The 22210-nt window shown below is 37.4% G+C and overlaps 4 protein-coding genes across 5 annotated transcripts; 2 read left to right on the top strand and 2 right to left on the bottom strand.

Annotated features, from left to right (window-relative positions):
* The first annotated feature begins 3810 nt into the window (after positions 1-3810).
* On the top strand, positions 3811-4745 carry LOC117637723 (transcription factor IBH1-like). The gene has a single exon (XM_034372704.1). It carries the CDS (start codon positions 4066-4068, stop codon positions 4564-4566), a length of 501 nt encoding a protein of 166 aa, XP_034228595.1. The 5' UTR covers positions 3811-4065; the 3' UTR covers positions 4567-4745.
* A 1743-nt stretch (positions 4746-6488) lies between these two features.
* LOC117637392 (probable sodium/metabolite cotransporter BASS3, chloroplastic) lies at positions 6489-9619 on the bottom strand. The gene is made up of 5 exons (XM_034372270.1): positions 8902-9619; positions 8323-8418; positions 7903-8209; positions 7564-7811; positions 6489-7107 (listed from the first exon to the last, which is right to left on the bottom strand). The coding sequence occupies exons 1-5, from the start codon at positions 9303-9305 to the stop codon at positions 6870-6872; spliced, it is 1293 nt and encodes a 430-aa protein (XP_034228161.1). The 5' UTR covers positions 9306-9619; the 3' UTR covers positions 6489-6869.
* A 2521-nt stretch (positions 9620-12140) lies between these two features.
* LOC117612109 lies at positions 12141-13710 on the bottom strand. 2 transcript variants are annotated; one of them, XR_004583301.1, is made up of 3 exons: positions 12974-13710; positions 12619-12890; positions 12141-12323 (listed from the first exon to the last, which is right to left on the bottom strand). XR_004583301.1 is itself a non-coding variant. In XM_034340853.1 (2 exons), the coding sequence occupies exons 1-2, from the start codon at positions 13433-13435 to the stop codon at positions 12828-12830; spliced, it is 525 nt and encodes a 174-aa protein (XP_034196744.1). In that variant the 5' UTR covers positions 13436-13710; the 3' UTR covers positions 12154-12827. The 2 variants fall into 2 exon arrangements, 1 of the variants encoding a protein (XP_034196744.1); XM_034340853.1 differs by having other exon boundaries at positions 12154-12890.
* A 2591-nt stretch (positions 13711-16301) lies between these two features.
* On the top strand, positions 16302-20989 carry LOC117638141 (monocopper oxidase-like protein SKU5). Its single transcript, XM_034373249.1, has 9 exons — positions 16302-16765; positions 17546-17655; positions 17739-18009; positions 18099-18237; positions 18601-18964; positions 19377-19742; positions 19837-19915; positions 20199-20395; positions 20563-20989. Exons 1-9 carry the CDS (start codon positions 16631-16633, stop codon positions 20666-20668), a joined length of 1767 nt encoding a protein of 588 aa, XP_034229140.1. The 5' UTR covers positions 16302-16630; the 3' UTR covers positions 20669-20989.
* Positions 20990-22210: the final 1221 nt, after the last annotated feature.

Raw genomic sequence — 22210 nt, 5'->3', positions numbered from 1 at the left:
GTGGAGATTTCGCGACGATTCGAAATGTAGCTCTCATGTTTTGTTTAGTACTATTTAGCTACGGACATTTTAGTTTGGGGTCCTAGAAGACTTGGAGAGCTTTAAGATATATTTGTTTGAGTATATTTCGAACTAAGCATTCTATGTATACTTGAGGATGAAAACTTTACCTTACTGATGTAGAGCTAATACAAAAGTTATGATCTCTCAAGTGTTTTGAATTTGGATTCTCTTCCCACTCTCTCAAACCCTGCTTTCATGGTATCCTTCTTAATTTGGTTTAAGCAAATAAAAGTGCTAATGGGAATCACATTTTTAAACTATACTATAGTTAATCGTATAATGAGTCAGTTAATGTGTACTCGTTACATGAATTATCATCACACATGACCATCTCATGTGATCCGATGAGGTCTAAACCTATATATGTTACCTCTATATAAGGCGTGCACAAATATATATAGGAAGAAAGAAAAAAGGACTGAGCGTGCGACAAGCTCCCTGTTCAAATTAAAGAACCCTTGGATCAATATCAAAGACAAACCTATAGCTCATTCCCTTGATGGTTTATGATAAGGCTAACTCTACTAGTGTAAACATATATCCCGATAATGTAGCCCAATCGACCTTTCGTTTGTGTTATGTAGAGGAAGATATTGTTGATTTGCCAATGAAAATGATAATCTCGACCGTTTGTTAATTAAGATACAGTCAGATAAAATAATGTAAATGTGTTAAGCTTGGAGCTTAAGCCTCAAGTAACTTCTCAAACTTGGAGCTAGCTTATAAGCTTGCTGCAATGCAAATGTGTCCCATTAATTTGGACTGAATAAATGTAAACCATAATATTGTTCTTTGAACTATTGCATGGCCGACAGCCAGCTGTGGAAGCTTCTACAGATTTGGAAAGGCAAACACAGAAGCATAGAGCATATGCTTTTGACTACGTGATGACAACCCAACAATTTAAAAATGTAATGAAAGATGAACTGCGTAACCATATTACTGTAGTATTTTATAACGACTCTCGTAGTTTGTGGAGGCGCCAAATTAAGCTCATTGAACAATAAAGCCAGTTTTATAACTTGTTGGCCAACACCAAAAGGAAGAAAATTAAAATTAAAATTAACAGCCGTACTATATAAATTATACAAAATTAATCTATGCAGCATGTCAACCTAATGCATTTTCTTTTGTTCTTGTGTGAGAAAATTAAATATTCGAATTCATACAAATAAAAAAATAAAAAAAATATTCGTGTGTGTGCTCAATGAGGATGCACACACAAAACACTGAGTCAGCATGCACATTAGTGGTCCAAACAATGCCCTAATTAATTCAGAGAGGTAGGCAGATGTGTTGATCCAACTTAATTTGAATATTAAGCCTAATTATGAGCTAGTTAATCAGTCTAATTCTAGAGCTTATTGAAGGGTATGTCATGTAACCTAGGCCCACCCATGTTCTTATTTTGCTAGTGATCAAATTGTAGCAGTGGATCATTTGGTTGAAAGCTCCAATCAAGTGTGCATTTTGGCATGCATGCATATCTGTCAGTTTGTTCTTTAGAAGTTATTTAAGGTCCTTTTTAATTTGGCATATGATTAAAGTAATTAAAAAAAAAAGACCTTAGGGAAATAAATTACCCTAAATTAATGTCAACATCACTTTCATGGGGAAATTAAAAACTAGCTATGTATTGGTTTTCATGCTTCAAGATTATGTAATAGAGAGATGGGTGGCTGCCTGCTGGAATTGAAGTGGAATTCACTATTAGCTTTTAGCTATAGTAGTTTTTACTATGCAACGGTCAACCTTCTTACTTACATCACGATTTTATAAGATTCATGTTGTATAATTAACGGTCCTACATCCGTGCAATTAATTTCTTATGATCCTTATTGGAGCCATGTGATCCTTTCAACACCACCATGCACTAGAGCAGTGACGAAGTCAGGATTTCATGTGTGTGAAGGTCTCTTATAAATTATAAAGAATCAAAAGTTTGAACTCACAATACATATGAAAAATAATATATATCACATATGTCAAGAATTATATTGCTTATTGGTTGCAATTATAATTGTCCTCGACAAAGGGATAGACAAATACATTTTAAGCAAGAAAAATTGTAAGAGATAGACAAAGAGTAGCGATTTAGCAAATATCTTTAAAGCTTTTTCCCCCATTAAATCCAATAGAAAGAAAAAATCAAAATTTCACAAACTAAAAAAAACCGTAGGTCCCTTCATGCATTCATATCATACATGAAAAAATGTTTTATGTAAAAATATTGACTAAGTATGAAAAATGGTTTTTTTCGAAATAATCATTTTCTCAAGATAATTTTTGGCGGCTTTTATTCCTTACACATCATATAAGAAAACTTGATTTTAAAGTATATATTGACTTAATGAACCATTATTTTTAGCCTAAATCGTATTTTTTTGCACTAAAACCGATTTTTCATATTTTGATTTGGTGGGAATTTGATTTTCTAATATTTTTATTTGAATCCAAATAGGGGGTACTTCCTTATTTACATTGTAAACTTAAGTAAATGGAGTAATGTAAAAATAAATGAAAGTAAAAGCACAAAGACATTTACTTAAATGCTGAAAATGAAAATAAGGTAATCTATACACTTGGAGTGCACCATCACCAACTGAGCAAATGTGCAATTTGAAGCACCTCATTGTGCCTTAATAGATCCGCCACAACACATTGGGTATATATCAAAACGTAAAGTATTTGAAATAATATACATATAGAAATACATAACAATATATTAATTTTAAAATATAAAAAAACTTGAGTGGGGGCCCGGGATTACACTGGTCCCAGTGTGGCTCCGCCCCTGCATTAGAGCATCCACAATGGGTTCCCTAAACCACCTCATTAGATAAATTTTAAGGAGGATTTGGAAACATACAACTCCAACTATGCTCCCTATCCACCTTCTAAAATAGAGAGATCTCTAAGGAGCTCCTAAATCTAAGGAGAGAGAAAAGACTCCTTGTAGCTCCCTATAATTTAATGCTGTTTTATTTAATGAGTATTTCAAACCTTTAATTAATGTTTATTATTTTTTTAATACAGATGGACCAATTAAAAAAGAGTTATAGCATATTTATGACTCCATAAACTGGAGAGCATGATTGGAATTAAATTTTAGAGAGAGCTCCTAAAATAAATTTTATATGTTTTTAGCTAAAATTTAGCTAAAAAATAGAGAGCATAATTGTGGATGCTCTTAGTATATATATATATATATATAAATGATATTAGAGGAGTTAAGAATTAAATACCGGTCTTCGATGCATAAGTAAATGTTCTTGAAAACGTTTTTTAAAGGAAGGAGATTCAAACTTGGATGCAAAGATGCGAACTCATTATCCTAATTCACATCTCTAAATTAACATTGTTTTAAACATAAAGTACCCTAAAGTACTGCGTTTAGTCTTGGTCACTAGAACATGGCATGATGATTACCAGTTCCACCCTTTGCCGCCACCATTAGGTCACTGATGACCAAAAAACACAAATTAAAAATGTTGCAAAGTTGGCGTAAACAGGTATGCAACGATTTACTAGGAAATGTATATATAATCAATCCATAAAAGAACAAAGAGAGAGGAAATGGAAGTTAAGACCCCACAATTAATCCAAGTGGGTAATGCAACCATGTGCTCTCATATGGTGGTTGGCTCTTAGCAACCCCACAAAACCCACTTTTCACCTCCTAAACCCCCAAAGCTAGAGAAGACCCAAGAATAATTAATATGCAATTATTTGTAGTATCGTAAAGAATTGATTCCTTGGCCTCTCCCTTCCTCTTTATACCCCCCCAAATTTTATCTCTCTCTCACAAACACACAGACATTTGTGTCAGAACATGATTCTCCTTTTGTCCTTGTGAGCTTTGAGAGCAAGGAGGACCCTTTGTGTCAGAATAAAATCTATATATCTCCAATTGTTTGCTGGTCTTTTGGTCCAATATACCTAACACCCAACTCTCAATTTCAAAACCCATTTCCCAAATATCCTAATTCTTGCTTAGCCACTATGAATCCAAAGAGCTTGTCTTTGAGGCCTAAAACAAGTGTGAAATCTAGGTTCACCAAAGGGTTTCTTCAAGCCTTGAAGAGAATACAAGGGCAAAGATCTAGGTCACCAAATGTATCTTCTCCTAGGGAGATGTGTAGGAGATACTTGAGTGTTAAGATTGCTGCTGATGCATCCATGGCTTCAGCTGTTGGGTCTAGAAGAGCTTGGAGCCGAGCTTTGCTTACGAAGATTCGAAGCCACGGGGCTCCGCGGGTTTATAAGTACTCGGCCAGAAGAATTGATAACAGTAAGAAGAAGAAGAAGAAGAAGAAGAAGAAGTGCGAGGATGGTGAGGAGATTGGTGTTAATAGTGAGGCGAATGAGCTTCGAAAGTTTGTGCCAGGTGGGGAAGCCATGGATATTTGCAGCTTGTTGGATGAGGCTGCCCATTACATAAAGTGTCTCAACACTCAGGTAAAGGTGATGAGAAGGATTGCAGATATTTACTCTGCTGCTTGATGATCATTGATCAGCTATGTTCTTAATTGTGTGGATTGGTTTATATATAATAATTACAATTTCAATCATCCAAAAAGAGAACAATTATGATATGAAAAATGAAGTTGCAGTGTAACCATGGAAGCAAAAATAAAATGAAAACAGAAATATGTAATACAACTCTAGAAGTTGTTGATTTTTATGTGGGAAGCTGATGGGTTTTATGGTTTTCACCAAGTAATCCATCTGTTTACTTGGATTAAGAGAGTTGTGATGAGAGAGAGAGAGAGAGAGAGAGAGAGAGAGAGAGCATCTTGTTAAATGTGTTGATAGAGGATTAAGAGTCCAAGTAAATCATGATTATGCTTTGATTTCTCCAAGCAATCCATCTGTTTACTTAGGGGGTTGTCATCCAATTGTTTCATGTACAGACAGAGAATGATTTCCTTATCCTAACCATATATGTTTCTGCCTCACTCTTGAATTATTCATTTCTCTTGTGGGTAAAAGCTTCTTTGAAAATACAACAAACTGTATAATTTGTGTCAAAACGTGGGTTTTTTTACCAAATTTTAGTTCAATATATCTAACCAAAGAAAAAGGATCTACTAATTTCTGATCAATATTTAAGTTAAAATCTCTGTCGTCTAAATTGTTTGTCTTCTCTGTATTTCAGGGTATTATGGATTAGTTATAAGGTGTTACTATCCTATCATTTTGTGGGGATTAGATGGGATAAGTTTTCTTCATAAGTAATCCATCTTCTACCTACAAGTTGGTTAAAAAAATTTCATTTCCTTCAACATACCTTAGATTTAGTGACTTATCCAATCCAGTCCAATTCTAGGCACCAAACGAGCCCTACCGAACTGTAAGTTGTTAACCCCCAATTGAGCTAATGTTAAGTGCAATACAAAAGTTTATAATCAAATTTGAAGGCATGCCTCACAATATTTTCTGCATGGGCTCTAGTGTTTTCAAAGGCATAGGCGTGCATCGAAGCGAGGGAGAAAACCGCCTCAGGCGTTCCATTGTTTAGCTATTTGCACGCGTAGCGTCAAACGGCGAGGAGTAGGAAAGCACTGTGAAGAGCTGCTTTATGGCTCTGCGAGGTGCAACTGCAAGAGGAAGAAGAAGACCACGCGAGGTGCCTGAAAACTTCAAGACTTACGCCTCTCCGTGCTCAACTAAAAACGCCTCACCTCTACACCTCGTCTTTCAAAACATTGATGGGCTCTCCTTTGTATGTTCATCATATTTAAAATAGAAAATAAGTTTCTCATTTTACCACTGTCCAATCATAGATGACAGATTGATCAATATATCTAACAATTTCACCACAAAATTCTTCGTTCTTTGTTATAAAGAAAAAAACTACATCCACCAATTCAAAAATATATCCCTATCCAAGTATCAACGTACATGTAAACAATAACAGGCTGCTTAAAAAGATAAATCAACAGAAATTAACTGAAAATGATGATTAAATTGAGTTTTCAGCAACTTTCATCATACTTTTCAGCAATATAATCCATATCTTCTTTGCATTTTTCAAGTCACCACTCTCTTCACAGTTCATAAACACCTGCAAGTATTGTAATATGGAAGCCCTTTTTTTAATGGAGCTAGCATCGTCAGCCGTTGATTGTAGGGTTCTTCAATGCGGCTGCTGGCTAAGAAACTGAAGCCATGGTTGGTTTTGTTAGTTTTCACTGCAAAGCCCTAATTCTAATTTTCCAAAATCGATTCTGACTTGGGGCCCAAGTTGGGAATGTTACTTGGGCAGCAAGAGGAGTAGCTTTTGCTGGTCAGCCCACCAGCCCGTCAGCGTTTGTTTCAAAAAAGTACTAAATTGAAAGTACCGCACGACACAAGTTTAATATAGAGAAGAAATTTCTGTAGTAACTTGAAAAAGGCAAATTGATTGGCCTCTGGGCAACTTATAACCCCCCAAAAAAGGGGCAAAATGCAAGCATGTTGATGACAATGCACTCTACAACCCAAACCTTTTTTATTTTTTTTTCTTTTGATTGTTTACAAAGTAGCAAGACGAATATCCTATAGTATAAAATGCTTAACAACTTTACAATTCTAGCCTAAACTATTGTTTTCCCGCTATCTATATTTTGGCTCCTGATCCTCTGAATGCAGTATTGCTTTACAGCTCAGTTGAGGTAGTTCAGCACGGCCACTACCGATTCCTCTTCTATTTTACCTTCTTCGTTGTGTTCTGCGTTAGTATCCCTGACCCTGACCATCATCGGTATGCACTAAATTAGCATTATCGTATGCCCCCGTGAATTCTCTGACTGTTGCTTTCACTACTAAGCCTTCATTGTAGAACCAGTTTGAGGCATCAATAGGGAAGGCAGGTCTCTGATTTGAGAGCCGGTGCCCCAGAAAGAGGCAAGAAAAAGGCCCACGATCGCCATGGCAACAACCGAACATGCTGGAGGAACCGCCTGGCTGCTCCCAAGGAACTGGCTTGCCAGGAGACCTGCCAGGGTGGAGCTTTGCATTCCTGTGCACAAGGAAAGTGTCCTGCTAACTTCTTCTTCTTGCCTGTTGTGACAACAATAAAGATCATCTATAAGGGGACACGTGGAATCAAAAGCTGCTGCTCAGGGCAGTTAAATACCCCAGCTAGATTAATGACTACCCCTAGAAACTATTCGTAGAAACAGAGCCATTGTCAATGCAAACCTGTGTTATAACTAGATGTCAATCACAAAGTGAACATGGAAAACTCAAAAGTAAAAAGAACAACAAAATTTTTGTTTTGGACCTGGGTATAATTATCAAATATCCATGCTGTTTGCAAGAGCATGGAGGGACAAGATAAGCCATTACTTGCGTACTATAAAGTTCAATATCATCAAGGCGGAATCAAAATCATCAAAACAAGGGCAATGGCTACTTATTATCATATCATGCCAAGGCCCACAAATCTTCATCACCATGGACAAGATATGACTTCCAACAATGAACTTTAAAATTCTAGGGGAAAGGAAGATTCACCTCAAACTTGGAATTTTGGATACCCAGTATCCAACAGTGAAGGCCACTGCATGAAATGCTATAACTGGAAAAATCAATCGGAACCCCTCTGCAGACAGAATTTGGCTCCGATTAATTGCAAGAGGACTGCCAATGCACAATGAAGTGCAAATCATAGCAACAACTGGCATCACTGGTCCAAGGAAATTGACAACTGGTTTTGCATAAGTATTGAGCACAAGGCCAATGGTTACTGGAACAAGAACCACCTAATAAGTAAAATAAGAATGTCAAAGAAATGCACATTAAGCATAATAGAGGCAGAAGCTAAAACGCCTGCATTTCTGAACTCCCAATTACCTGCAATATTGACTTTGACATGGCAACAGCATCGACTGGAACAACAGAACCAATTAAAAGGCCACTTAGTAGAGGCGTAACAATCACTGAGGCAATGGTGGTGGTGCTGGTGAGGAGAATGCTCAAGGCCACATCTCCTTTGCTCAAAAAACTAGCATAGCTAGATAGCTGAGCCCCTGCAACACAAGTGGTGAGGACAAAGCCAGCGTAGAAAATCCTAGACACGCCAAATGCCTTTGCAATCAGTACCCCGAGAACTGGTTTCAACATATACTGTGCCATAAACCCAATAGAGAGCGGTAAAGGTCTGCAATAGATGAGAAGTAAAGAATATTGGGACAGCTCACTCAAACTCTTACAAGCAGACTAGAATAATGACAGTAAGAAGAATATATACACAATGGTGAATAAAGATATTACCTTTTGAATGCAAGAGCAAAATCATCAATGGAAAGTTTGATTCCAATAGAGAGCATGATCCCACCAAGAGCAGGGGCATATAAATCCTTAGATACCCTGTATTAACTTTGAATTAATACATTGCTGAGCTGATGTAAAACTTGAGAAAATACAGTCTGTTTGGCATGTAATCTGCTGAACAAACTGAAAAAAAATCTTCAAGAAGAAAAACTAGGTACCCAGAGTCCCTCTGGTGCCTAAAATCAAACACATGCAAGCAGTCCCAGCTCCTAACTTTTATGTTTTGAAAACCACACAGGTATAGCTTCAGAAATTGAGAGTTAAATGAAATGATGGATTATAGAAAATGATACAACATTAACATATACAAAAGGGTATCCAAAAATAGTATTTTTATAAAGTTAATCCCTCAGAACTCCTTGCCCAGCAAAAAAAGAATATTTCTCTATCCATATATATAAAATAATCCAACTTGGACTTGCAAGAAACAACAAAAACAGAATCCTAGTGCTTAATTCCCCAAGAATTCGACATGCAAGCATTGAAAAGGTAATAACAATTCAAGAAAACAAGACCCACCAAGTGAACGTTGAAGGCTGAGCCAGAGCAGCAACAGCAGTAGCAGCAACAACAAAAGGAAGCATTGCTGACAAGAGCTGAGACGAGTCATCGCTACTCTGCGCACCCTCTTTGGAAATTGCAGCTGATGGGTTTGTTCCAAAAGACAGCAACGAAGAGTTGCCTTCTCTCCGCTGTGACCCGACTCTCCCTATAAAAGGCGACGTAGAGCAAGCTTTTATCGACAGACCAACCCCATTTTTCAATACCCTTTTGGGAAACGAACAGGAAGAAGATGAAGAAGAAAAGGAAGACCTCGGTGTGTAAGAATTTCGTTTTGTGAAGAGCTTTGAGGTTGTGGTGTGAGGTGTGAGAGAAAGGAAGGGTATTGAGGTCATTGAGTAGCAGATGGAAGTGGTGGACATGGCAGGTGGGTTCGGTGGTTAAAGGGGAGGGTTCTCTTCGCCGGAGAACAGTGGTTTCCGGGAGGATTTAGAGAAGGAAGGAAAAGGAGAGGTGGTGGTGAGCGTAAACGTGAAGGAGATGAAGTGATAAACTGAGTGATTTTTATAGGTAATAGAATTGATTGATTGATTTTATTTTGTTTATTTGCAAAAAAGCAGAGAGAGAAAGGTAAGGAAAGGGAAGGGGCTGTTTTGGTGCGGGTTAGTTATATGGGTCGCTGGAATTTGTGAACTGGGTCAATGGGCGCGCTTGGATCGCAGAAATGGACGGTAATGATGAGATTAACGTGGCAGATGTAGAAATTGTATTTGATTTTGCTTAAATGTACCTGGTTTACTGTATATTTCCCGCTTCACGTGGCAGGAGACGAAGTCGCATTTGATTTTGCAGAAATGTCCTCGGTTTATTGTATGTTTTTCGGACCATTATGTTTGTGACTGTCCACAACCTTCTTTACATTTTCCGGTTGAGGACCCCATGTTTTATTGTTTTGTGAGCATCTACCTATGTCTCTCTCAACTACGATGATTATAAACAAACAAAATAAATAAATATAAATAAAACTACGGTTAAGAATAAGTCTGCGCAAAAATGGTTCGATGCTAAAGAATTATCCTATATGAGCTGAGTGTAAGTAGTACTTGTTAATTTGTGAGTAATTGTACATATTCGATTTTTTTTTCGTATATAAAGTTATGTATTTTTGTGTTTATAGCAATTGGTTAAGAGCATGTACGCATGCCTTGTGTTCAAATTTTCCTTTTTAGGATCATTTGTGTGAGAAAATAAGAGGGCATTTAGCATCCTATTCAAATAGGAAACTCAAAGACTTTGATTTTTCTTAAAAACAATGAGTTCTTAAATCTATTTTTAAGATTCAAAAACTTGTTTGGTATGAAACTTGAAAACCGTTTTCAAATCTTAAAATTTGAGAACTTGTAGGTTGTTAGGAAAAAAAAAAAACAAAAAACAGATATTTTTTGTTTTTAATAATTGGGGTGTTTTTTAGTTGTTCTTAAGTTTGAGTTTTTAAAAATAAGGTTATCAAACAAGTTTTCTTTGTTTTGAACTCAAATTTTATTTTTGAGTTTAAAAAGTTGAATTTAAGTTGAATACCAAACATGCCCTAACTGTTGTGTGCATGATTTGCTAGTGTAAAAACCCTAAAACCCGTTAATGGATATGAAGTGAAATCTTTTTCTTATGTTGGTTATAATTGGTAGGGGAGTTTTGGAAAATCATGAAACTATTTAGAAAGATTGGTAAGAAAAGGGAAAGGCAAGCACGCACCAGTGCTCAAACAAAACCACCATTGGTGGTGGTGGTGTGCCACACTGGAACAGATCTTCTGAAGATGGACAGAAAGCCATGCAAATGGGACAACGGCCTTAAACACAGCTGTTGGGAGTTCTCTGTGATCACTGTGATCAAGGCCCTGCACGTACGTGCATGGAAACTAACTCTGCCGCGTTTGGCTTTGTTTCTGTCCCAAGTTTGTTCCTTCTGAAGTTCAAACACCACCAATTGCGAGAGTTTGTGATGGATGGAGTGCATAAAACCAAGCACAGAAAAGAAGGCACTACCTTTATGATGTTGACTTTGATTTTTGAATATTGATAAGATCAAAATATCTCACTGCTGGTTTGAGAATTGGGGATGGAGCTGAACCTCCAAGTGTCAATCAAATCAATCATAATTTGTAATTCCTTCGCCTAATTGCCAATAAAAAACAATTGGGTTGAATTGGGTTGCCATCAAATTGATTGGGATCATTCTAAATAAATAAATAAATTGATTTGGGCTACGAATCTCTCATCCGATATGGGTTTGGAAATTGGAATATAGATATGTTCAAGGACACCATGAATGTTGATAGAAACCACACACATGGATGGTACCGCTACATGTGGGGATATCTATGGCATGCCCCAAAATGCTTATAATTCCATGCAATCATCTTCTTTCTTTCCCTTTTTATTTTATGAAGCACTGGATTGAGAACAAATAATTACTTCCATTTTGTTTCTGGGCCAAGCCGCCAAGACTTGGGTCTTTTTGGGATTGGGTGGATGTGCAGTCAATTGAGAACAACATGTTGTTTGATTTTGTTATTGGGCCTTAACTTGGATGGCCCACAGAATAAAAACCTAAGACATCGATCGTGCATTGGTTATTTATGTTTCTAGTTACATGTGGGTCTTACAATGAAGTTTACATGCATCAATGATAAAAAACAAGTCACACCACGAACCCACTGTGGCTCTAACATTTTCAGCAGTATATCATTAAGAATTTACTAAACCCTAGAACCTAGGGGAGAGTTTAACAGAGCCAAGTGAGAAAGTGGGCTCCTCAAAGGAAATAATCAAGAACAATGAGAAAGATGCTACCATAAACAGGATGTAATAGGCTCCTTCCTGAAATCTCCTATTTCAAATGCAAAATACAGACCAATTTCACATGCCCAAGCATGTGCTGACAAAAGGCCTTTGGTCTAGAGAAATACTTACATGAAACGGGGATAACACTATTTGCTATCCCGGTCAATCACGGTACGTCACGCGTGATAACTTTTCCATGTGGCATATTGTGATTGGCCGGGAATAAGTTATCCCAATTTCATACGAGTTTTTCTGTTTGGTGTGACCAGTCTTGAGAGAGTGGTCCAGTGCACATGACTTCAGACTGAAGTTTAGGCAAATTCCAATCAAAATAATGACATAAAGGAATTTCCCTACATTGTTAGTCTACCTCAACTATCTGAACCAAGCAACAAATTATGAGCTACAAGAACAAAAAGAAAAACAGGATCAACAAATACACATATACTATCTACAAAGTCTCTCTGCTATGACAAAGAAGAAACGCAACAAACCAAGTGCAGAATTTTCTCTCATTTTAGCATCACTAATCAAAACCTCTGCTCAAACTCTCTCTGACAATTGAAACAGAGTCCTTAAAGTTCAGAGTTTAGAGACCTGATCATAATAATTTAAATAAAAGTTTAGAGACCTGATCACAACCAGACAAATATAAATTCTATCTGGGTTCGCCCTCTTCCTCTCATCTACTTCTCCTCTGTTCCACCCACAACTCATAAACTGACAAATTATACCAACAGCTAAAACAGAGCAATGCAAAAGGCAAAGGGTTTTTTTATTTTTTTTATTGGAAGCTTTTTATACCATCACTAATTTTCATGATACCAATATGAACTTTAAAAAAAAAAAAAAAAATACAACACAAGACATAAACCTGTTGCAGATTCATCACCTGATTTGGGCTTCATCTGATCAATTGCTTCTGCCTCACTCAACCTTTTGCGCTTTTGTGACACAAAACTCACTGGTAATATCTTTGCCTCCTCCAATCTTGGTTTCCAATCGAATTCACTGGCCACTAAAAGTAAAACAACTCAACCAACCAACAAAACTAATCCAGACCACACCTTCAAAACACCTACTCTCCTCCCCTCCAAAACTCTACACAAAATCTCTCCCAACAAGTTCATGATCAAGCTTGAACCGCAATTTCCCCGATTCGCCCTGCACATCAATTCATCATTACACTCTTTCAGTCTCATTTATTTCAATCCAAATAACATCAATTTATTGAGATTGGAATTCACCTCGAACACGGTTCCAACGGCTTCAACGGAGGTGGTGGCAGCGGTGCAAACCGGAGGAGTTTCGAATAGAGACAAGGAGAATTGCTTATAAACGACGCCGACATCGAAGTAAATGATGCCGGAGCTGGGCACGTCGACCCGGATTCCTTTAACCGGGAACCAGAGGAACAGCTCCTGGGCCGAAATACCCGACAAGGATCCGATCTGCCCGAAACTCAGCGTCCCCGAGACGTTCCTATCGTAATGCAACTGGCTCTCGAATTTGGCATTGCAGGCCTGATCCAGGTGCACCTGGAACCGGCCCTCGTCGTCTACTTCGAAGTCGACTACGCCCTTGGGCAGCAGGCCCATCGGAAGTCCGTGGGCCCGCAGCACGTCGTAGACGGAACGCTGCGACGAATTGGAGCACGTGGTGAATGAGAGCAACGAGAGGAGGAGGAAGCACATCAGGTGTATCAGCATGCTTGTTTAGTGTTTGTTGAATTGTCTGAGTCAAAGCATGGGAGGTGAAGTGATGAAGAGAGAGAGAGAGAGAGAGAGATAGGTTTTCGTCTGTCTTTTTAAGTGAAGAAAAATGGTGTGGTGGTGTATTTACAGAGGGGGTTGGGGGAAGATTAGGGTTAGGGTTTTTGAGATTTTGGAAGAGATTAGCACAAGTAGTGATCTAGTAGAAGAAGTGTGGAAGGACGGAGACAGTGGTGCCAGCTTGGGTACAGAGGGGATTAGGAGAATGATCAATTATTGGTAGTGGGAAAGTGGCCCCCTCTTTTGCTGAGTAGGCTTTAATCCGCTAAAATTGGCAACTTCTTGTGTGTAGTCAGGTACCCAATGGGAGAGGGACACGTGGTTCATCTAATGGTAGATCTGATAAACGCAAGGAGGTGTAGTTGATGGAGGAGGAGGAGGAGGAGGAGGAGGAGGTGTTTGGGGGATTTTTGGATAGAGTTTTGAAGAAGTGATCGGCACGAGGAGCAATGCGTCGGTTAAAGAGTTAAAAGACAATAGATAGGTGAGAACCCTCGTAGTCTTAGAAGTCATAACGAACTTAAATTCATTGCCCTCATCATCACACTTGAATAAATATTACAATAGACGACTGTTAATTGTTGATATATATAAAACATACGAAATTAACGATTGGCAAGCATTTTTTTCATAAATTTACAATTATTCACCGTAGATGTATAAAAAATATCCGTATATTCTGAAGTGACATTTGCCTTGAAATAATTTGCCCCTTTCATGTCTAAAATTATGACTTCTGTGACAAAATATGTTTGAATTATTGTACAAATACTATATATGGTATTAAGATAGTCGTGACAAAAATGGGTAATAGTTATGAATACTTTCGCATGTGGTTCAAGTTTCTTGTCACCCAGCTAGCCCCATGTCCATGTGTGTACAGATTTGACATCCATTTTATCTCAATTTAAAATTCCACAACTTGAGCGAAAATAATTGAAAATAATTATTAAATTGCACTGCATGCCAAAACATTTTTAACTTTTACAGTTCAGAGATATGTCTGAAAAATAATACGATTTTGTCACACACAACACAAAGGGGGAAGATGAGATGAGATGAGAGGAGAGGAAGAGGAGCATGCGTAGCGTAAGGTAACGAAATAGATATTGCTTGGGGTGTGAGTGATTATGATTTTGTCTTGACATAAATTATGGATAATTATTTCAGTGATTAAGACAAGTCTGCTAAGCAAATCTTTAATGACGTGATTTTATTTGGGCCGAGTGTAGTTGAACAAACGTGTATACATTGAATTATTTGGTTCAACAACTTTGTTTATTAATTATATTATAAGCATTTCCTATGTTCATAATGTGAAGGGCAACGTCAAAGACTTAAAAAGTGGAGATGGACTCAGGATTTTAAAATAAGATAGGCTAAATTTACCTTATATACGCACTCGAGAGTGGAACATAAAGGTGCAGCTACTACAACGTACCAATTCTTTCTTTTATTTATTTAATTCTTTTCATTTAAAGGAATTATGTGTGAAAAGAGTTATCAGTGAAAGAAAAATTAGCAATAGACTATTCATAAAGAAAAAATAAAAAGAAGTTTGTTGTAGACTAAAAAAGTAAGAATAAGATGAAAATACTTTTCTTTTTAAAGAGAACTTTACAGTTATGTCATACACAAGAATTTCCTGTAATAGTCAAACAGACGTTAATTCATTAGTTTGTCTCATCTTCTTTTTCTTGAGTGTATTGTTAGATAAGCGATTAGCCTGTGAGCCTTTGGATATTAACGTGGTATGATTGTCATTAGTGGCATGGGTGGGCTAAATAAAATTTTAGACTGATAAAATAACGACTCACTTGTGCTATAGCCCAAGTTAGTCCCTTCTAGGGACTGTCCCTGCTCAAAAGGGTTTAAAGCCTGGCTGATATTGCAACACTTCAAATCTCCAGAAACCTACAAATTATAATAAGGAAAAGACCACCATTACTCCAACTATTATTATAAAGTTTAGGGTTTATGGTTTAGAGTGTCACCCCTTAATGCATTCGTTGATGCAACCATTACCACTACTCTTGTTGTCATTGTTGCTACCATTGCCCCTACCCTTTGTCATGACGGTTATCATCATTGTTGACGCTATATTTAAAGATTAATAGTCTACAATAAACCCTATTTGTGGTATGGAAGTTGATGTCATATAGCTTAAAGAAAATTATGTGAGACAGTCACACTGTCACGTGGTATTACTAATCCACTCATATTATAACATATTATATATTTATTCACACTATATTTTATATCCATGACATATCAATATTGTTATCTACTAATATTATAACACCTGAATCAGTAACATCACATAAAAATGTGACCTCCCCGCTCAAACATATCTCCAAATTTAGTGGTGGTTGTATATAATTTCCCTTTTCCTTGTATACTCGGAGGCCAGTATGGATCAGATATAGCATTTTTCTTGTTCTGGTAATGTGCCCACGGCCCACAGAATTGGGCTGGATCAAAATCGTCAAGTTATACCAGGGTTCTTCTTCATGAATATTGGTGGCCACAATCATCCCTTTCTGGTCCAGATCAGTCGACCAAATATTACAGGAACAATTGTACAGGCAAGCCAGAGCTAGTGCTAGAATTTGCTCCTTTGAAGACTACATTATTACGAAAAATAGTCGAATTTTTACTTTTTGGAAAAACAAGAATGTACCACCTATTGATAAATTGACTTTAGAAAAAGTGAAAAAAATAGAAGCCAATAATTTGATAGTTGAAGTAAAGACAATGACAAGAAGGGTCTTGATCCCAAAGCGATCAGTCCAAAAATTTGGCACAGGCACTCGGTCTCTCATCTCAGCGACCTTTCTTGTAGACCCAAAGGCCCCCACACGGTGAAATCAAGTGTAAAGCATTGGTGGCTGTGGCTCCAATGGCCTCCTTTCTTTAGAAAATTTGAAACAAAGTGGGACCTAGAAACAGTCCACAGAAAAACTGTCTCTGACGAGGCCAAGCTGTGCCTTCCACTTTCCCATGTGACTCTTTCACTGCCACTCTGCCGCTTCAAGTTTGCATTTTTGATCCTCCTCCTTCCCAATAAACCAAACATTCACATACCCAAATAACCCAACTCTCTTTCTTCTCTTGGGATATAGAGAAATCCCAATGCCCTCTTCTGGTTTCTTCAACCTTGTCATCCTTCTCTGCTCATTGGGTGTTGCTTTGGGCGGTGACCCTTATGTGTTCTTTGACTGGACTGTCTCTTACATCACTGCCTCCCCACTTGGAGTTAAGCAGCAGGTTCTTTCCCTCATCTTATCTCCTTCTATCCTCTGTAACAACTGTCTTTACTCTCTTCTCTCTACTTTTCAAGTTATAGGGCCTCAACTCGAAGCTTTATTTTGCTCTTTAATTATTTAGCTGTGACTTGAGAGTAATATCTGTGCCTGTTTGTAGTAATGTCTCCAATTTTGAATTCTGTGCCTTGCAAATGGAATGATTCCATGAATAGTTGTTGCTTTCAGTTAGTAAATTCTCGTACAGCAGGAAACACTATGATTAGTGTATTTATTAAGAGTGATAATTAGTTTGGTTTACATTTATTTAATTGATTAGGTATAGTAATTTTTCCGTAATGCAGGCTTAGAGATGCCTAATCATGCTCAACAACTGGTTAGCAACTTTATTTAGGGGGGAAATTTAACAGATTATGGTTCAATTGTCTGGTATATCCTCTCAACCATAAGATTCACTGAAAAGGGGGCCAAGGGGGCACAACCCAGCTGAGTTATCCCAATACTGTGAACTTTGGAAAAAGGGGGAAAAATATTTTCAACCTTGGAACAATTAAATTCCGAACTGAATAAGAACTTTTCAATTACACATTAGTGTAATGGTGTGTATATCCAGAACGGAATAGATTATTAGTATCGTATAGAGTTGACGAATGAGGTGCGTTCAGTAAAAATTACAGAAATGGAGACTGGTCCAGTTAGTTATTTTTTTATAATTAAGTTTGTTGGTCATATGAATTCTTCATCATCAAATTGCTTTACCCTCCTTTCATAATATTATTTTCAGGTTATTGGGATTAATGGGGAGTTTCCAGGACCGATTCTTAATGTCACTACAAACTGGAATGTTGTTATCAATGTGAAGAATCACCTGGACGAGCCATTCCTTCTCACATGGTAAATTTATTCGTATCCCATCAGCAATAAAATAATTGTAAGTATTTATCATACCATTGCTAATATTGCTTAGTTTAATTCAGGAATGGAATACAACATAGGAAAAACTCTTGGCAAGATGGTGTATCAGGGACTAACTGTCCAATTCAAGCTGGATGGAATTGGACATACGAATTTCAGGTTAAAGATCAGATAGGGAGTTTCTTTTACTTCCCTTCTCTAAACTTCCAGAGAGCGTCAGGTGGATATGGCGGAATCACCATAAACAACCGAGCTGTTATTCCACTACCTTTTGCTGTGCCAGATGCAGATATTACCCTCTTCATTACTGATTGGTACACAAAGAGTCATAAGGTTAGTATAAATTGTGCTCCGCCGCTGCTTGTGTTTCACTACCTATTCATTGGGTTTCTTAGGCATGGCTCATGCTTGTAAGGGAACAGGAACTAAGGAAAGATGTTGAAAGTGGTACTGGCCTGGGAATTCCGGATGGTGTGCTCATCAATGGAATAGGTCCCTTTCGCTTTGACGAGGGACTTATTAAAGGAGGCAATCCTTTCCTGACGGTAAATGTTGAACAAGGTATATTTCTGGGGTGTCTTTGTGAAATTTTTATCTGGTTCTTGTATTCTAGTGTGATTGCGTCTTTCTAATCATCCAGAATCATATAAAATGTAGAGTTTAATGAGTGTCTTTCTAAAATATTGATGCAATTCACATATTTCTTGTTGGGTTTGAGGGGTAATGAGTGAGAGGTCCATACTCCATAGCTCTAAGGGCATATTTGGGTTGGAAACTTGGCATTTTTATTAAGATGTTCTCCAACAGCCTTTTGGGTTGGTTTCTTCTTGGGGCTCTTATTGTTATGCTGATATGATTTACACTTGCACTTTTATTATCTTGCACTTTTAACGGGAGCCGGTTGTTGGTAATTTCCTGGAACAGGAAAAACATACCGCTTCCGTGTGCACAATGTTGGTATCTCAACTAGCTTGAATTTCAGAATACAAAATCATAACTTGCTTCTAGTGGAGACTGAAGGATCATACACAGTTCAGCAGAATTATGCAAATATGGATATTCATGTCGGTCAGTCATTTTCATTCTTGGTTACAATGGATCAAAATGCCAGCAGTGATTACTACATTGTTGCCAGCCCTCGTTTTGTCAATTCATCTTCATGGGCTAGAGCTACTGGAGTTGCCATCTTGCACTACTCCAATTCTCAAGGACCTGCATCAGGTCCTCTCCCTGATCCTCCTAATGATTACGACACATATTTCTCAATGAATCAAGCAAGATCCATAAGGTTGTAGTTCAGTATGTTTCTTTTGGTTTAATAACAGATATATTTGAAAAAAGAAAAAAAAGTTCATTCAGTTCCTCCAAAAACTTTTATGATGATGGCGGTAGCCTTCATATGGACAGAATGCTTGATAAGATTGCTTACCCCTTATTTCAATGTTTCCTGAGCCATTAGTCTTCAATAAAAAAGAATCCTTTTCATAGCCTTTTGTTTTATTTACATATGAGGAGGCTGAATGGTATTACATCCAAACAATTAGGGGAAGTTCCATCTGCCTGATCTCTTGTTTTGTTTCCCTGAAATTCCATACACTAATAATTCATTTTGTTTTTGTTTTTTTGTCTTTTCTTTTATGGTATTTTTGTTCTCAAATTCTGGGCTAATTACGTTTTTGTCGTGATTTGGGCTATTATAGGTGGAATGTTTCTGCTGGTGCTGCCCGTCCAAACCCACAAGGATCTTTCAAATATGGTGAAATCACTGTCACAGATGTATATGTTATCCTCAATAGACCTCCAGAACTTATAAATGGGAAGTGGCGCACTACCCTCAATGGTATTTCATATTTACCACCTTCAACACCCCTTAAGCTCGCCCAGCAGTTCAACATATCAGGAGTTTACAAGCTTGATTTCCCAACTAAACTGATGAACAGACCTGCCAAAGTTGACACATCTCTAATTAATGGTACTTTCAAAGGTTTCATGGAAATCATCTTTCAGAACAATGACACCACTGTTCAGAACTACCATTTGGATGGCTATGCATTTTTTGTTGTGGGGTGAGCTTTTAGTTTTGAAATCATATCTGTCTCTATTCCTAATTATGCAACTGGAAAAGTGCTAACATTTGAAGGATTCCCTGTTTCCCTGTAGTATGGATATTGGAGTGTGGACAGAGAATAGCAGAAGCACTTACAACAAATGGGATGGCGTTGCTCGCTGCACTACACAGGTACCCCCTTTGCTCAAATGCGTTATACAAACCAGTTGGTCAGTAGATTTTCCATGGGAGAGCTTTGAGAGGACAAAAAGATACGAAATAGAAAGGGTGTTAGTATCATTTAACGTAAAATTTTTATCTGGTATGCTTGTTGCACTACTTGGTGGTTGCTAATTGTTATTGTGGTAGTCGTGCACATTTACACATGCATATGGAAAGGAAGAGATCCTCTGTTGATGTGTTTTAGGTTGATTTTGTATTTTGAATTAATTGCTTCATGCTCATATGGCTACAGGTCTTCCCTGGAGCTTGGACAGCCATATTGGTTCCTCTTGACAACTCTGGCATTTGGAACCTTCGTGCACAGAATCTGGATTCATGGTATCTAGGCCAAGAAGTTTATGTCAGTGTTGTTAATACTGAGATTGACCAATCCGAAGCTCCTTTGCCTGATAATATCATATATTGTGGACTACTTTCATCTTTACAGAAGTAAGATATCAAAAATTTGGCGGAAAGTTTTCATTCACTTATCTTTTACTTGTTTATTGAAATTTATATTAACAGAAAATTCTTGTAAAAGAAACTAGCATGCACAAAGATTAAAAACTCTCATTCCAAACTCTGCTATGCATAATTCTATTTGTTTTCTTCTCCAGAGACCAGGCTCAGAGAGTCAAGTTTTCTAGCGCACCATCAATCACCCGTTCAAGCTCAACAATTTTGATTATGTTGATCATAGCATGTGGGGCTTTCATTGGGTGATCAAGCCGGGAGCAGCTATAAGCAAAGCAAGCATTGTGATTCTTTCCACCGAACTGGCGTTAACACGCAGACATGGTTTTGAGGGAATGGTGGGATGTAGAACATAAGGGCTTCATTCGTTTTGCTTGGAAAAAAAACATATTGAGTGAGATAGAGAGCAGGATATTGGGGGATAAAACCCATGTAACATTATAGTTGCAATATGTACCGTGTAATGTAATTTTACATTGTAAACCATGTATAACTGTAATTGCAATGTGTATCATTGTATCTTAAACGCTGCAGGTCATTTTAGAAGGTAATGCATGGATTCTTTTGTAATCTGCTTCCATCTACAAACTGTTCATCCAAAAATCACACGGCGACACGGAGCAAGGCCCTGAATGGCCGTGAACAAGAACAAAGCTTTTAGTCTTTTGAGTGCAAGTGTGCCGCTACTCGGCCTAAAATGGCATGAATGATGAGCTAAGAAATTATAATGGAATGCAAAGCATAGAGTTAGAACTAACGGTGCGTTTACTAATCAAGAATTGGAATTCTCATCAGGAATTGAATTCCGCCTATGGAGAATTCCTTCGTTTACTTCACATCAAGGAATTGAAAAGTAAGCGGAGCCCACACAAAACTAGGAATTGAATTCCTGATTTTGGAGGAATTCAATTTCTGAATAGGAGATGGTATTCTAATTCCTAGAGAATTCATCCATTATGAATTCATCTTTTTTACCCATTATATCCTCACACAATTTTCAAAATTCCAAATATGCCATCTACTTTAACCCAAAAATGAGGACATTTTAGTAATTAATACCACTCCTACCTCAATTCCATATGGTTTAGTAAACAACTTCAATAGGAATTCGGAATCTAACTCCCCTCAATCGATATGGTTTAGCAAACAACTTCATTAGGAATCCGGAATCTAATTCTCCTCAATCCAACTCCTCCTCAATTCAATTTCTCATCATTCAATTACGGATTAGTAAACATGTCATAAAGCTATAGAAGCTTGAAACTAGAAGAGCTTGAGCTAAAACGCTAAAGAGAAAGGATTGTGTTCGCAGCATGTGGTGGGTGGAGAGTTGCCTTCAAAGTTCAAACTTTGAATGGTTCTTCCAAAATCAGATCAAATCCACAAGATATGTACTTATCTTAATTATCCAATATTCAACCCAATTATAAAATAATATATTCAATATATAACTGCCCTCATTATCCAATATCACAATAATATTAAATCAAACAATTGGAATAATTGTTCTAAAATCATATGAACACATCATATTTTTTTGAAGGAAAGGTCTGATTTAACATTTCATAACATTCTCGGATAGTGACATGGTACCTAAGTCATGGGTTTCTGGCTTTTCTGTCCCTCGTGGGTTTTTGTTCATTTCTTTGTTCTTTCCCAAATAAGAGAAAGAGGAAAGGAAATTGAACACAACCTTAATTAAACTAAGTCGAACATGTGATTCCGTCCTGAGTCGTCCAACATTATCAAGTTCTAAACAAATATATAGAACCCAAACCTAACTTTTGCCTT

Source organism: Prunus dulcis, chromosome 8 (genome assembly GCF_902201215.1).
Source record: "Prunus dulcis chromosome 8, ALMONDv2, whole genome shotgun sequence".
NCBI classification, from domain to species: domain Eukaryota; kingdom Viridiplantae; phylum Streptophyta; class Magnoliopsida; order Rosales; family Rosaceae; genus Prunus; species Prunus dulcis.
Note: the sequence above shows the minus strand (reverse complement) of the source record. Positions and strands in the feature narration are given on the sequence as shown.

Excerpts from the sequence above, each read along its gene's own strand:
- LOC117637723 (XM_034372704.1), top strand. The coding sequence starts at position 4,066 with ATGAATCCAAAGAGCTTGTCTTTGAGGCCTAAAACAAGTGTGAAATCT.
- LOC117637392 (XM_034372270.1), bottom strand. The coding sequence starts at position 9,305 with ATGTCCACCACTTCCATCTGCTACTCAATGACCTCAATACCCTTCCTT. Across the intron at positions 8,419-8,901 it reads CAGCCTTCAACGTTCACTTG|GGTATCTAAGGATTTATATG; the intron begins GTGGGTCTTGTT and ends AAGTTAATACAG. Across the intron at positions 7,812-7,902 it reads TGTCAAAGTCAATATTGCAG|GTGGTTCTTGTTCCAGTAAC; the intron begins GTAATTGGGAGT and ends TTTACTTATTAG.
- LOC117612109 (XM_034340853.1), bottom strand. The coding sequence starts at position 13,435 with ATGCTGATACACCTGATGTGCTTCCTCCTCCTCTCGTTGCTCTCATTC. Across the intron at positions 12,891-12,973 it reads CCGTTGGAACCGTGTTCGAG|GGCGAATCGGGGAAATTGCG; the intron begins GTGAATTCCAAT and ends ATTGATGTGCAG.
- LOC117638141 (XM_034373249.1), top strand. The coding sequence starts at position 16,631 with ATGCCCTCTTCTGGTTTCTTCAACCTTGTCATCCTTCTCTGCTCATTG. Across the intron at positions 19,743-19,836 it reads TATGCATTTTTTGTTGTGGG|TATGGATATTGGAGTGTGGA; the intron begins GTGAGCTTTTAG and ends GTTTCCCTGTAG. Across the intron at positions 20,396-20,562 it reads CTACTTTCATCTTTACAGAA|AGACCAGGCTCAGAGAGTCA; the intron begins GTAAGATATCAA and ends TTTCTTCTCCAG.